Below are 14,809 nucleotides of genomic sequence, written 5' to 3' on the forward strand. Positions count from 1 at the left end.
ATTAAATATTTGAAAATTATAGCACCTGAAGGTTGCCACAGGAATTGATGGGAAATGATGTAAATATATCACTAGCCACTTTAAACAATGCTACCTTATATAATGTTACTTACCCTACATTATTCATCTCATATGCATACGTAGATACTGTACTCTATATCATTGACTGCATCCTTATGTAATACATGTATCACTAGCCACTTTAACTATGCCACTTTGTTTACATACTCATCTCATTTGTATATACTGTACTCGATACCATCTACTGTATCTTGCCTATGCTCCTCTGTACCATCACTCATTCATATATCCTTATGTACATATTCTTTATCCCCTTACACTGTGTATAAGACAGTAGTTTTGGAATTGTTAGTTAGATTACTTGTTGGTTATTACTGCATTGTCGGAACTAGAAGCACAAGCATTTCGCTACACTCGCATTAACATCTGCTAACCATGTGTATGTGACAAATAAAATTTGATTTGATTTGATTTGATTGATTTGAATAGAATTGTATAGGTCCACATCTGTCGCCATCTAGTGAGATAGATGCTGTAATGTACAGAACGCCACTGAGCAGGAGATTATCATCTATTGTCAATGGGTCATCGGTACCCATTTGCAACATTCTAGTAATGTATTGTTATTCATGTCAGTGTTAAGGTGATTGATGTACAATTGTTCACTGTTAATTGGACAAATCCGCATTTGATAGTCTACTATTCATGTGCAGATGTACACATCTCATCAACCATGATGTGACCAGACTGTGTAGAGTGCATCCCACATGGCATGTCTCAACCTGCTTCTGCAACTTGTTGTTTTGGGGGGGGGGGGAAGTGAGTAGTTTATTTAGTCCATACATATTTTCCCATACAGTGCAAAATCAAATATATAACCTCATTTTCCAGATGCCTGACAACTCTGTCCGGTAATTGGTGTTTTACTAAGTAGACCTACTTCTAATGTGGCCTACTTAAACCAGCCCCAGCTTCCTCATTGACATCTTTATAGTGCCCATCGGGCTGATTTTATAATGATGTGGCATGTGTGTATTATTGTGTCAGTGTGAATTAAGTCATTCACAAGATGTTCACATCTTTGCTTTTAGAGTCTTTTGTGTGTTTTTGTGAAAGGGCCTCTGTTTTCTACAAAAGGGTCCCTCTTCATAATTGAATAATGTCTCTGTCCATTAACAACTGCACACCTCAATGATAAACCTTTCTATGTACATAATAGCAGCTGTAAATGCCTCTGCCCATACATTTTGGATCAATTATGTCTGTTTTTATCTACATGCATTAGGCCTAAGTAATTACACTCTGCCTCTTTGAGTGGGTTTTTGACCATTACTGCATGATGACAGATTGAAATGTGAATTCATTTTAGGAACATCCAGGCGTTTCCTTCTCCCTGCTTGGTTTACAGAGCATATCTAATGTGTCAGTCAGTATACATGTGTTGCTATGTAGTTTTCACATGTTGCCCAGTCTCTTTACTCAATACAACATGTTATCAGTTCATTTTGACTTTAGGATCATAAATGTGTCAGGACCAGGCAGAGTTGATATGGTCATGTACTTTACATCCGAGGAGGGGTATGTTTGTTTGGTAACCAGGGCTGAAGAACACAGAACACACAGCCTTACTAGCTCTACTAGGTCTTCCCAGTTCTACACAGTCCAGATAATCAGCTTTCCCAGTCAACGACACCAGCCTTAACCTCCAGCTATGGGTGTCTACAATCTCCTCCGTCTACTGCTCCCAACACCTTTTTTACAGCTTCATATTTTGACCGGTGAGTTCATTAAGAACTATCTATAACATATATCTTTTAAATCAAATTTCATTGGCCACATACACATGGTTAGCAGATGTTATTGCAAGTGTAGCAAAATGCTTGTAAAAGTTTCCTAAGGACTAGAAGCAAGGTAGCCCTCTCTGTCGACGCCATCTCACATCTTGCGTCAGTTGGAAATATCGAGGATCGAAGTATCAAAGTATCGAGGAATGGGTACTCAGGCTGAAAATGTTGAAGTGTCTTCATGAATCTATTCCGATGGACAAGCTGTAGATGAACATCATAACTAAAAGCCCACCTTTCTCTATCAATTGAAAATAGGACTTCCGAAACAAGTTGAGACTATTACATTTTGTATATGTAGTGGAGATGTACCATGGAACCTGATTTTATACTGCCACAGTTGTACAATTTTGTGAAGTCAAAAGTCTGATGAGATACACTTCAAATGCTTGCAACCAAATCGATCAAGTGCTCTCATTAATTAATCTTATTCTGTGCTGTTCATGGTCCAAAGGAGCGTGTGTTTCCATAGCGACTGGTGAGTTACCTGTGTTTGTTGTCAGTAAAGGAGTTTGTGTCTAACTGTGTGTCTGCAGTGCTTCCCAGTGCACTGCTGTGTGCTAAAGCCATTCATCTTGTATTTCTAATACCATTGAATAAATATAGTTTATTAATCCCCCTGTCTCGCTCTTTATCCCTGTACAGTAGTCTATTACACCATGTATAATATGCCAGTATATCAGTAGCTATGCCCTACTACACTACATATTTATATTCAGTGCAGTGGTATATTCTGGTACTGGTACTCCCTGTATTTAGCTCAATTATTGTGTATTTTATTTTACTCCTTGTGTAAGTTACTATTTAATTTTGTATTATCTTTTAAACTCTGCATAATTGGGAAAGGTTTGTAAAACAAGTATTTCACTGTAAAGTCTACACCAGTTGTATTCGGCAGATGTGATAAATACAATGTGATTCGATTTGGACAGGAGCTCTGATTGTTCTTTTTAGATTTGAGCCGCGCAGACTGTGCTGTGGCTCCCTCTAGGGTTCATAGGTCTCCCTGCATCTGTGTCTGTATCGGAGAGCACCCGTCCCAGGAGTGTGGTGGTGGAGTTTCAGGTGCAGAGCTCTAGTCTTCTCCCCACAGTCAACATCCTCTCTGTCAACCCAGAGTTAGCAGTGTTTGAGACGCCCATCGTCAACCCTACTAACATCTCTGGTATCTTCAATGTCCAGGTCAGAACAGCCAATTTAGTCAAATATCAGTTCTCAGGCAATCTTTATTCTCATCTGCTTTTTATACTGATGAAGACGTAATAAATAAATAAAAACATTCAAACCTAACCCCAGCTTCATGTCCATAACCCAGCTCAACCCTAACCCCAGCTTCATGTCCACAACCCAGCTCAACCCTAGTCTCAACCCTAACCCTAGCTTCATGTCCACAACCCGGCTCAACCCTAGTCTCAACCCTAACCCCAGCTTCATGTCCACAGCCCGGCTCAACCCTAGTCTCAACCCTAACCCCAGCTTCATGTCCATAACCCAGCTCAACCCTAACCCTAGCTTCATGTCCACAACCCAGCTCAACCCTAGTCTCAACCCTAACCCTAGCTTCATGTCCACAACCCAGCTCAACCCTAGTCTCAACCCTAACCCTTGCTTCATGTCCACATCCCAGCTCAACCATAACCCTAGCCTCAACTACAACTACAACCCTAAGCCTCGACCACAACAATAACCCTTGCCTTCCTACAACTACAACCCCAATCCTCAACCACAACCACAGGGTTATGTCCAGATCACAGTTCAACCCTAACCTCTGTTTTGCACGTGAACAAATGAGACCTTAGTAAAGATAAATAATTTTTTGCATCTAATATTGTGTACACGTGTAGATAGTGTTGAGCGGTTCTCTGGACTATGAGAAGGCCAGCATGGTGAGTGTTCGTCTGGGCCTGGTCACCTCATCAGGCCGTGCAGAGCAGACCTTCCATATCAGGGTGGTGGATGAGAACAACACACCACAGTGTGAACCTCTGCTCCAGCTGCCTGGTAACACAACCTCACCTCAACCACTACACATACATTAAACACTGTTTCAAGGCTATTACATGTTTATTACGATGTTATACGGTCAGTGTATTGTCGAGGGACGTTGTAATGAGTAGATGGTCTGATGAGTGTTTGTGTACAGGAGTTGAGGTTCATGTCCCAGAGAACCTTCCTGTTCCTGTGACTCTCTACACTGTCCTGGCCTCCGACGCAGACCGCAATGACACACTCTCTGTAATAAACACACTACCTCCTCATGACTTTCTGATCTCAACTGTATTACTGTACCAAGACATTGCCTAATCCTACTCAGTGTAGGTTTAGACCGAGTGTTGATACCCGTTCAGGTTTGTGGGTTTGTGTTGCAGTTCTCTATCAGTCAGGTCTTGCCCGACTCCTCCAAAGGACAGTTCCACATCAGTGGAGGTGGCATCATCTTCTCAAGCCAACCATTTGATTACCACACAGGACCAAGGGTGAGGGTGTGATATGTATACCTTTATGTATAAACACATCTTTTAGAAGTTTGTTTTTATCAGAATGATTTCCTCCTCGTGTGATGGTGTTGAACAGGAGTTGATGCTGTCGGTGGTTGTGAGAGACAAACAAGGGGCTAACTGTACTGGGACAGTCAGGATCAAGGTGCTGAAAGTCTACAACCCTCCTCTGGATCTGCTGTGAGTTCAACAGAATGATGCCTTGCCTTCGTAATGTTTATCTATCACTCCCAGTCCAAAGAGGTCTCATTTATAGGGTTTATAGGGTTTATACAATATTGTGTTTATCAGATTTAAATGTTAAAAGTGTGGTTAACCCAGTTCTCTTGTCAGTCTTGTTTCCCAGAATGTGTCCATCTTTGAGAACCAAGGACCCGAGGATATTGTAGCTACTGTCAGAGCTAACCTCACCATCCCTGATGTACTCTACACTTTTGTGAAAGATTATCCCCATTTCAAGATTGGTAGAGGTTTGGATTTTCTCATTCTTATCTCACCAATTTTAAGTGATGAAAATCTATGTTTTTATAATATCCTCTATGCATTGAGATGCATAAATGGCTGAATCATAATTTGAGATTTCAACGTTTTCTTTGTGTAAATCCTCGACATCAGTGAAAAATGATCTGTTCCCTATGTACATTTCATTCTGAGGAAACTACTACTAAATATCACTTAAATTGGTACAGGACTCATTGGTGCATCAAATATAGCCTCAAAATATGTTAATGAGTGAGAAACAACAATATCATGCACCCACTGGTGTTCAAATGGTTTTTGGCGCTCCAAAAATTTGGTATGATATTGTATTCTGAAATACAGTAAATTACTGGCAGCAATTGGTTACTGTAGAATTTCAGGACATTGTTTGTAGAATTCCGAAAATACAGTATTTACTTTATTCTGTGGTGGTACAGCATTCTCACTCATGGGTGCAACAAATATAGCCCCTTACAAGGCACCCCTTAATATATTAATGAGCCAGAGACTCATTGCCCGCTCGCATTTTCCCACAATGCACCATCATTAATACTGTAAACACATTTATGGTGTTTTACTGTGCATTTTACAGTATTTTACTGTTGAAATTACATAAAGGTCTTACAATGTGCTGTAAAACAAATGTATGGTATTTTACTGTGCATTCTACGGTAATCTACTGTATACAGTGTCATTTGGTCGATTAATACATCTGCTAACAGTGAAGGATTTGCCCCCGAAGTGTTGAACGGTCTCTCTTCCTTTCTCTTATCCTATCAGAGGACGGTGTCATCAGAACAGCCTATAACCTGGACCTGGAGGCGGAGCGGGCCCTGGCCCAAAGTGTTCTATTGGTCAGAGCCTACAGCGTGGCAGTGGAACGCTCCGCTACCGCCACTGTCACGGTCAACGTTTTGGATGTCAATGAGTTCCCACCCTTCTGCTCCCCCTCAGTGTTTGTGTAAGTAACAGGACAGGATCACTGGGCACCTGACTAAAATCAGCCCTATATGTATATCTTTGATAGATTACATCAAGGACATCATGTAATCAATAGGTGATGTCTATGGCCAGGAGTTTTCCAAGACCACGTTACATGACCATAACTCCTAGAACTGGGGTCCAGACCACAGTGTCCTAAAGCCTGATTCACCGGGGGGGGATTGGCGTCGAGAAGGATATAGAGGTGCACAGTGTTAGAGTAATGGTGGTCATTAGGACAAGACAAGCATCATTAAGATGCAGTCTCCTTCACTACAAATGAATGACCACCCAGTCTGTATGACCTACTTCACACCCACTATCATTACAGCCTATTTATGAATGATGATATGCATTATTGGACAGAGGTTGGCGATAATTGGGTCTGAATTACTGCTTTTAATCAGTGCAGAGAAATCCCATTTGGGTCTGGGATAAGGCTCTTATGCAGTGTGTGACGTTAATTATTCTTATACATATTAGCTAAAATAAAACAGATGTTTATAGAAATATAGTCTAATAACCCAATTGAATTTAAACAGTTCAATAATTTCAACTTTTCCGTAAATGGTTTTGAAAATGCAAATAGAACAGCAGTTTGCCAGATTGAACAGACCGTGTGTCCTGTTGTGTTGTAGGCTGGAGGTGTCAGAGACCATTGAGGTGGGCAGCAGCCTGGGCTCACTGACCTGTGTTGACATTGACGTCAGTAACCAGAGTGTGTCTCTCACACTCGTCGGTAACAGATTATCACTGCTCAAATTCCGCCTCAAAGACGGACAGCTCCAGGTAACCATGATAATATGTTTGAATGTGGCATAATATTTGATGTACTATTACTATTCGAGTGGATGTCTTGATAAAGTCAGGGCTCAATTCAATCTGTCTGCCAGGTTAACAACACTCTGAACTACGACTCTGCTGAGATGGCCACCAATAACTTCCAGTATGAGGCCACCATCTTGGCTACGGACACAGGCACCCCTCCTCTCACATGTCAGTTCACTTTGTGTTGCTCCCTGTGTGTGTCATGTATACAGTACACCATCATCTAATATATGTGGCAGTATACTTCGAAGTTATAGGGTGGCAGGGTAACACCGTTTCTCTCTGTATCCAGCCCAGGTGCGTGTGCTGGTCAGTGTGACCCCAGTCAATGAACATGATCCAGTGTTTCAGACGTTGTTCTTCAGTGTCCCAGAGGGCACCAGGCCTGGTACGGCAGTGGGGACGGTGGTGGCCAGAGACACAGACTGGCCCTTTGACAACATCCACTACTCAATCACTACAGGAGACACCATGTTCACTATTGACCCTGAGGGAGGTGAGGCTACAGCTGAGCACACAGGGATCAGCTTAAGATTCTTAGTTAACATTTAACATCCATAAATATGTTGCATCTCTCTCTCCAGGGGATCTGTATCTGGGTGGAGAGCTGGACTTTGAGGAGCAGCAGGTGTATGTAGTGGGGGTTCAGGCTGAGGATTATGAGCAGGATATGGACCGTAACAACCGCAAGAGAAGAACAGTGGACATCACCATACAAGTGGAGGTGAGGAATGGACAGAGCTAAAGCACCATTGCACATGTATCTAGTACAGGATAAGAGTTTATCCATTATTTATCCATATAATATCATAGATAAAAAATGGTTTTGGATGTAAATTGTGAAAACTAATGATTACTGTGTATCCATTCCATCCTCTCTCTGTCAGAATGTGAATGATAATGCTCCAGTGTGTGACCCAATCTCCTATGAGTCCACCATCTTCTCCACCTTCTCTAATAAACTCCCCATCCTCTCACTCAGCTGCGCTGATGCAGACAGCGACAGACTAACAGCTACCATCACTAACGGTACACAGTGTGTGTGTAACTGAGTATATGTTTCAGTTTACACCTAAATTCCCCACCACACTCTCAGGCTAAGTCAACTAAAGATTTGTTGTTAAAAGTATGTTTGCATATCTGAGCACGTGTTATTTCATTCACGACAGGTGCTGCAGTGGACCGGTTTCTGATGACCGGGTTGAGTCTCGTCTCCAAAAACGTGTTCTCCTACGTGGTGGATGGGGTTTATGACCGCACCAGGTTTGAAGTCACCATCTCTGTGTCGGATGGCAGGCATCACACTGAGGCTGTGGCCTACATCTACGTAGTTCCCTGGACCACTACTGTTCCTACTACTTCTACTACTACTACCATCACTACAGTAAGATCAGCCATGTAGAGACATGGTACACACCACTATAACACAGCTACTGCATATGAAGGAAAACCTTTTACAACAGGAGGCCATTAGAGACTGTATCATATCTTTGCTGCCCCTCTAGGCTAAACCTCCACAGGTGGTCACAGTGATGTCAGACTACTGGGATCCAGAGCCTTGGTTTGTTGCTGTGGTGACGGTTACCGGCGTCCTGCTCCTGCTGGTCACAAGTCTGCTCATCTGGGCCATTCTGAGCCGGTGATCCCCCATAACTCTGGTCCTTGACAACCTCTGTTCAGTTCATCAGGATATTGTAACAGTCCATAATAGGAATTTTATGTTTATGCCTGCAGCGTCTATGGTTGGGGTCCAAAAGATGAGCCTGAACCCTCAAATAAGACGTGAGTGCCATTACAGAACCAAGTTTTGAATTATAAGCCATTATTAATTGTTAAACATTTTACCACTAACTCACAACGTACTGTGTAATGTTATCTGAGCAGGGAAGAGATCAGCAAAATGAACACAGAAGTGAGTCAAAATGGGGCCAGTGAAAATGACCAGGCAAGTTGGATCAATGGTTTCCAATTGCATCCTGCTGAGAATAAATATGTGAAACAGCATGGGTTTACCTTTGAATGTGTTTCTCCAAGGCCGCACTAGATGGCACTCTCAGTCTGTCTAAAGTCAGCATACAAGACGACCTGATGGTAGGTGTCCATTGCCTATGGAAAACTCTATGGGTTACAGTCAGCATTGGGTCCAGGCTTAATAGAGATTTAACCGGTCATTTCTGTTCTCTCAGAGGTTTGATGGGAAGGCACAAGATCCAGGTAAGGGCTGGGCTTACAAAGCTAAACATCTTCTGCAATTTATCAAAGTATATGAATTAATCCAATGTTTTGAGGTTTTCAGGCCTAAAATGTGAGAAGTAATTGGAAAACATGTTTTTTTGTTAGTTTCAGGGCGCAGTTACCTGTTCAACTCTTCCACTAGTGAACGGCGTTGGTTGTAGGGGACGTCCAGTCTTACCATCAACGACCTGCACTGATTTAAGTGCTGTTTATACCATCTGGAGCTGAAGAGGATTCATATGATGTGGATTCATAGTATGTGGATTCATAGTAGGTGCGCAATCAGGCATTTTAGCATAATTGTGATTTCAATTACAGGTCGATTTGAAGTTTGTAAGAGTGATATTTTAAAAGGTACTATTTAATACATAATCATGCTGACCTGCTGTGTTGGAGGCTACTCCTTAATTACTATTCCTGTGTGTGTACTCATGTAGTTCAGCATCAACAGTATACCTTATATATACACACAGAAGTATGTGGACACCCCTTCAAATTAGTAGATGTGGCCATTTCAGCCACACCCGTTGCTGATTGGTGTATAAAATCTAGCAAACAGCCATGCAATGTCCATTGACAAAGATTGGCAGTAGCATGGCATTACTGAAGAGCTAAGTGAATTTTAATGTGGCACTGTCATAGGATGCCACCTTTCCAACAAGTCAGTTCATCAAATGTTTCCCCTGCTAGAGCTGCTGTAAGTGCTGTTATTGTAAAGTGGAAATGTCTAGGAGCAACAACGGCTCAGCCGCAAAGTGGTAGACCACACAAGCTCACAGAACAGGACCGCTGAATGCTGACGCACGTATAAATAGTCAATCCTCAGTTGCAATATTCATTACGGAGTTCCAAACGGCCTCTGGAAGCAACATCAGCACAATAACTGTTTGTCGGGAGCTTCATAAAATGAGTTTCCATGGCCGAGCAGTCACACAAAAGTCTAAAAGTACCATGCATAATGCCAAGCATCGGCTGGAGTGGTGTAAAGCTCACCACATTTAGACTCTGGAGCAGTGGAAACACGTTCTCTGGAGTGACGATTCACTCTTCATCTGGCAGTCCGACGGACAAATCTGGGTTTGGCGGATGCCAGGAGAACCCTACCTGCTCCAATGCATAGTGCCAACTGTAAAGATTGGTGGAAGAGGAATAATGATCTGGGGCTGTTTTTCATGGTTCGGGCTAGGCCCATTAGTTAAAGTGAAGAGAAATCTTTGCTACAGCATACAATGACAATTCTAGAAGATTCTGTGCTTCCAAATTTGTGGCAACAGTTTGTTTCAGCATGACAATGCCCCCCTGCACAAAGCAAGGTCCATACAGAAATAATTTGTTGAGATCAGTGCGGAAGAACATGACTGGCCAGCACAGAGCCCTAACCTCAACCCCATCAAACACCTTTGGGATGAATAGGAACGCCGACTGTGTGTCAGGCCTAATCGCCCAACATCAGTGCCGAACCTCACTAATGGCTCTCGTGGCTGAATGGAAGCAAGTCCCCACAGCAATGTTCCAACATGTAGTGGAAAGCCTTCCCAGAAGAGTGGAGGCTGTTATAGCACCAAAGGGGGACCAACTCCATGTTAATGCCCATGATTTATAAATGAGATTTTCTTTTGGTCATGTAGTGTACGTTGTTTTGTCTAACGTGTGGAATAACAGTTTGTTTTATTACACCAACAGCTCTAACCTGATTTGAATGAAATTATCTGTTGTGTTCTATGAAAAACCTGTCCATTAGTATGTGAAAATTACCTAAATAATGTGTAGGAAAACAAAAGAGCAAGTAAATCAGGTGATCTTTATTTTTGTTTAAATTAAATCATTATATAAGACTTTCAAAGCTTTTTAATATTGACCAAAAAACTAACCTTTTCCCAATTAGATTTTGTCTTTCCTCAATCACTATTTATCGTTAAGATGGTGTGAGAAAAATGGAAGAAAAATGTAGGCATACAGTCGGTACAACAGTACTGATGAAAGCATATCTATGAATCGGCTGTAAACTTAAGTGAAGGCACAAACATACTGCAAAAGACATGGAATTGGTATTATAAAAAAATAATGTTAGGTACATACATACTTTAAATCAGTTAGAATTTGCCATTCCTTCTCCTGGTTGTGAAGGTTTTTTTGTTTTACTTTTTAATATTTTTATTTAGATTTTGTAAAAGGAATGTTAAGATATTCTGTGCAGATTACAGAGCGAATATATTTGCCATCTCGAGTCATGCAGGAAAAATATGCGGTTTGGCTATGAATGAGGAACATATGTAAACATGATAAAGCACTTCCTTTTTCCATTCATAATCTCTATCCATGCACGTTCTTCTTTTACAAAATAAGCTTTATGCGATTAAAAGTTTAATAGAATTTGCACATCAGATTTTCTAAAGTAAAATGAACGCATTTATATAAAACCTTTTCCAATGCCTCTAATAATTGAAAATAAACTAAGAGAAAAAAACAAATAACAAATGTTTGATTTGTGGTCTTAGCCCAAAGAGTTAACAATACGAGCAACTGGATCAGCAATCGTTGAAATTCTGCAATGCTCTCCGAGTTCTCAGTCTCTTAGGTGCCTTTAACAAAAGCAGAGCAAAGCAGAAATCGTGGTGGGCCAGTGCATTCCTTCACAACGTTTTTCTTCCAAACTTCCTTATAGTCAGAGCTGTTCAAGTAATCGGAGGGAACACAGAGAGAGGGAGAGGTTAATGCATCCAAAATTAACCTTGACGTTTTCATTCAAAACACATTAACTAGCTGGTTTCTGTGCATTTATGAACAGATCCCAGTGTGTGCTTTATTGTACATATGTAGAAGCTGACCTTGACTATTTCTCAGGCTCTAGAAGAGACCACAGTCCTTCAGGTTGTTCTTGATGATGACGTCGGTGACGGCGTCGAAGACGAACTGAACGTTCTTGGTGTCGGTGGCTTGGGTGAAGTGGCTGTAGATCTCCTTGGTGTCCTTCTTCTTGTTCAGATCCTCAAACTTGGTCTGGATGTAGGCCTGCGCCTCCTCAAATTTGTTGGGACCTGGGCATAGGAGAGGAGGTTAAGAGGATTATTGTGCCCATAGAATTTGAATGGTTGTGCTACGGAGTCTGTATGCGTCAGGAGAAAACGAGTATCAGGTTGAGAAGTTGATCTGTTCTACTGATGGGATTCACAGGGTTGTTGCCACTAGACTCCTTTTACTGGTAAAAACGACACCTCCTAGCCTGACATGAGAATTTCAGCATAAAGCACTGCCAACTACAAGAGAACATGGAACATTCAGGGGATTCCAAGTTGTGTTGTGGTCTTACCAGAGTACTCTGGGAAGCAAATGGTCAGGGGGCTGTGTGTGATCTTCTCCTCAAACAGATCCTTCTTGTTGAGGAACAGGATGATGGAGGTCTCTGTGAACCACTTGTTGTTGCAGATGGAGTCAAACAGCTTCATGCTCTCATGCATCCGGTTCTAAAGGGAGAGAATGAAAACAAAACATTATCTAATTCCAGTTGATCAAGACAACTCAAAATTAATGTGAGGTAATTTCCTTTAGAAATAAAACTGCAATAAAAGGGATAAGAGAGATCCAGTCAGTGGTACTTAAAACAATCTCCTGCCTCACCATCTCCTCATCCTCAGCCAGCACCAGATCGTAGGCACTCATGGCCACACAGAAGATGATGGCCGTAACTCCCTCAAAGCAGTGGATCCACTTCTTCCTCTCGGAACGCTGACCACCCACGTCAAACATTCTGTAGGGACACAATCAGCCAGTGAGGGTCACCCTTTTACTGCTGTTTACTAGTGGTACTGTACTGTATGCCCAGCCCCAACTCCCAGAACAACCTCTAGTCTAACCCTATATCTCATTTGATGAGTGCAGATTGTGAAGAAGTGGAAAGGTGTAAACAATACGGTGCTGGCTCCACAGATTCATGGCTTATGGGATTTCCAATGGTTTTTTTAACACCTATCCACTCTTTTGGGTCTGGAAACAGAGGGGAGATTTTCTGCAGGGCCATTCGTGTCCTCTGTATTGGGATCCATAATTACACTAATGAGAGGGAAACACCACGATGATGTGACATTCCTGGAGGAGCCCCCACATTCCATTATACCAGGATTGGCACAGAGAAGGGAGCCCTGAGGGTCTCTCTGTACTCGTAGCACATTCTCTGCACAGAGCATGCCATTTTCCCTGGCATTTTGTTGCCATTTTTGTACAGTGCAGTTGCCGTGGTTACAGGACAGATGGGACTGAGGCGCTGAGGGAGCGGATCTGGGTTTGTTTGTTTGTTGCCACGATGTATCTCCGCATGACTTCTTCATGAGGACATAGCAAACCGACCGGGCACATGGGCGAAATGAGAAGATGCCCGCTGTGGAAGTGCCAGTCTCTGCTGTGGTGCCCGTTTAATCATCACCACAAGGGAGGTTGCGTTTGAAAATAGACAATAGGAGGAAATGCAGAGACAGTGGCATGGAAGTATTGTTTGGCAGATACCAGACAGACGGTCAGATTATTTTTTGTACTGTCAGCCCTGCTAGAAATTCTGCTGATATTTGCGTGAATTTCATATGTAACGGAGTGCTGCTATGCTATGTGTTAGTGGGTTGTGTAAGCCTGCAAACACATAGGGCTGTAATATTCAGGGCTGTAATGAGTAGTGCTCACCTCAACAGGGCTCTCATCAGCTCTAATATCACTCACTGTAGCCTGATTCCACCAGCCCAGCTAAACACTAGCTAACACTGCTGCAGGGCATGTTATTTGTGTGGGGTTGTTGGTGGTGTACAAATAGATGTCTATGTATGTAGAGTATTCCCACATTCAAATGAACACGGATTTCGGAAGCCACTGCCATTGAACACAAACCAGCCTGCAAACAGCCATGCAACCGGCCAGTCCATCAGTTTTTCACACAATTTCCCCACCATACACACAAACTGACACACAGAGAACCAGACCAGATCAGTCAGCTGGAAATTGCCTTTTCAAAGTAACAACCAGACATGATGGTGCCTTGGCATGAAGAACAAAGTCAGAAAGGAAAGAAACAGAGGTTCCTTTGCATTTGGGCAGTGGTGCGGGCAGTGGGTTCAAAATGAACCAGATCCTGAAGCGAACTTATGAGGCAGGATCAGGTTACCCATCTCACATTCACTATCAACAGACAGAAACTAAATCACTGCTTTCTGCTAGAACAATACATATCAGAATATGAACGAGGAACCTTTGATTCACAATAGGGAACTGGTGCCCCGACACACAAGCGCACACACACCAGGGTGGTGTGTGCGCTTGTGGTCCACTCAGTGGTCCACTCACTTAAAGTGTAGGTCTTTGAAGGTGAAGTGTGTCTCCACAATGCCAGTGGTCTTCACTCTGGTCCGCAGCACATCCTGCTGTGTGGGGATGTAGTCTGCTTTGGCTATCCTCTCCAGGTCATTCAGGTAGCTGACAGGGACAACACACACGGGTCAGAATACAGACACAGCTGTCAGATTAAAAACTAGGAGGACTTTCACCAAGTCTAGAGTCAGAGGATTTCAGGCATCTAACTCTCCACCACTGGTTATGACCACATTATTAAATGGTATTGGTGCAATCTGTTTATTTAACCCCCATCAATATAAACTTGTCACTTAACAAGTACACACAAAGTAGATAAAAGACCTATCACCACAAGTCTGAAGTGCCCTCTCAATGTTAGATACAATCTGCATCAGCACTCAGAAATCTGCCAGGAGACTCCGACAGACTGACTCTTAACCCATTTACACACATACGGATGACAGTGGTATTAGATCATTGGGAAACCATCTGATCTGCCTGTTGAGAGGGAAAACTATTGTGTCAGAGCACTGTCCAGCCTGGTCTCAGACGATTTTGGTATTTTATTAGGATCCCCATTAGCTGTTGCAA

General features: G+C 42.5%; 2 protein-coding genes and 1 long non-coding RNA gene across 4 annotated transcripts in view; 2 read left to right on the plus strand and 1 right to left on the minus strand.

The window, feature by feature from the left end:
* Window positions 1–3,723: 3,723 nt before the first annotated feature.
* Window positions 3,724–8,295, plus strand: LOC109873210 (cadherin-related family member 4). The gene is made up of 11 exons (XM_031835424.1): window positions 3,724–4,342; window positions 4,440–4,543; window positions 4,697–4,833; window positions 5,624–5,804; window positions 6,463–6,613; window positions 6,718–6,820; window positions 6,945–7,148; window positions 7,237–7,376; window positions 7,540–7,681; window positions 7,822–8,036; window positions 8,158–8,295. The coding sequence occupies exons 2-11, from the start codon at window positions 4,446–4,448 to the stop codon at window positions 8,293–8,295; spliced, it is 1,509 nt and encodes a 502-aa protein (XP_031691284.1). The 5' UTR covers window positions 3,724–4,342; window positions 4,440–4,445.
* A 345-nt stretch (window positions 8,296–8,640) lies between these two features.
* Window positions 8,641–9,924, plus strand: LOC116373967 (uncharacterized). Its single transcript, XR_004209665.1, has 3 exons — window positions 8,641–8,743; window positions 8,839–8,866; window positions 8,993–9,924. It is a non-coding gene; the product is annotated as an uncharacterized LOC116373967 (long non-coding RNA).
* Window positions 9,925–10,669: 745 nt separating this feature from the next.
* Window positions 10,670–14,809, minus strand: part of LOC109895521 (guanine nucleotide-binding protein G(i) subunit alpha-2) — a 104,154-nt gene continuing 100,014 nt past the window's right edge. The window contains exons 5-9 of one of the 2 annotated variants that reach the window (XM_020489245.2): window positions 14,213–14,341; window positions 12,506–12,635; window positions 12,198–12,351; window positions 11,716–11,925; window positions 10,670–11,558 (exon numbers count right to left, since the gene is read on the minus strand). In XM_020489245.2, the coding sequence (XP_020344834.1) occupies window positions 11,735–11,925; window positions 12,198–12,351; window positions 12,506–12,635; window positions 14,213–14,341 (604 nt within the window). In that variant the 3' untranslated portion in view covers window positions 10,670–11,558; window positions 11,716–11,734. The remainder of the gene's footprint in view (window positions 11,559–11,715; window positions 11,926–12,197; window positions 12,352–12,505; window positions 12,636–14,212; window positions 14,342–14,809) is intronic. The other variant, XM_020489252.2, reaches the window with a different exon arrangement.

Source organism: Oncorhynchus kisutch, linkage group LG1, assembly GCF_002021735.2.
Source record: "Oncorhynchus kisutch isolate 150728-3 linkage group LG1, Okis_V2, whole genome shotgun sequence".
In the NCBI taxonomy this organism is placed as follows: domain Eukaryota; kingdom Metazoa; phylum Chordata; class Actinopteri; order Salmoniformes; family Salmonidae; genus Oncorhynchus; species Oncorhynchus kisutch.

What these genes read in the sequence shown, in the direction of transcription:
- LOC109873210 (XM_031835424.1), top strand. Translation starts at nt 4,446, where the DNA reads ATGCTGTCGGTGGTTGTGAGAGACAAACAAGGGGCTAACTGTACTGGG. An exon ending in CCATTTCAAGATTGGTAGAG is followed by an intron (nt 4,834 to 5,623) that starts GTTTGGATTTTC and finishes TTATCCTATCAG; the next exon opens with AGGACGGTGTCATCAGAACA. An exon ending in TGCTCCCCCTCAGTGTTTGT is followed by an intron (nt 5,805 to 6,462) that starts GTAAGTAACAGG and finishes GTTGTGTTGTAG; the next exon opens with GCTGGAGGTGTCAGAGACCA.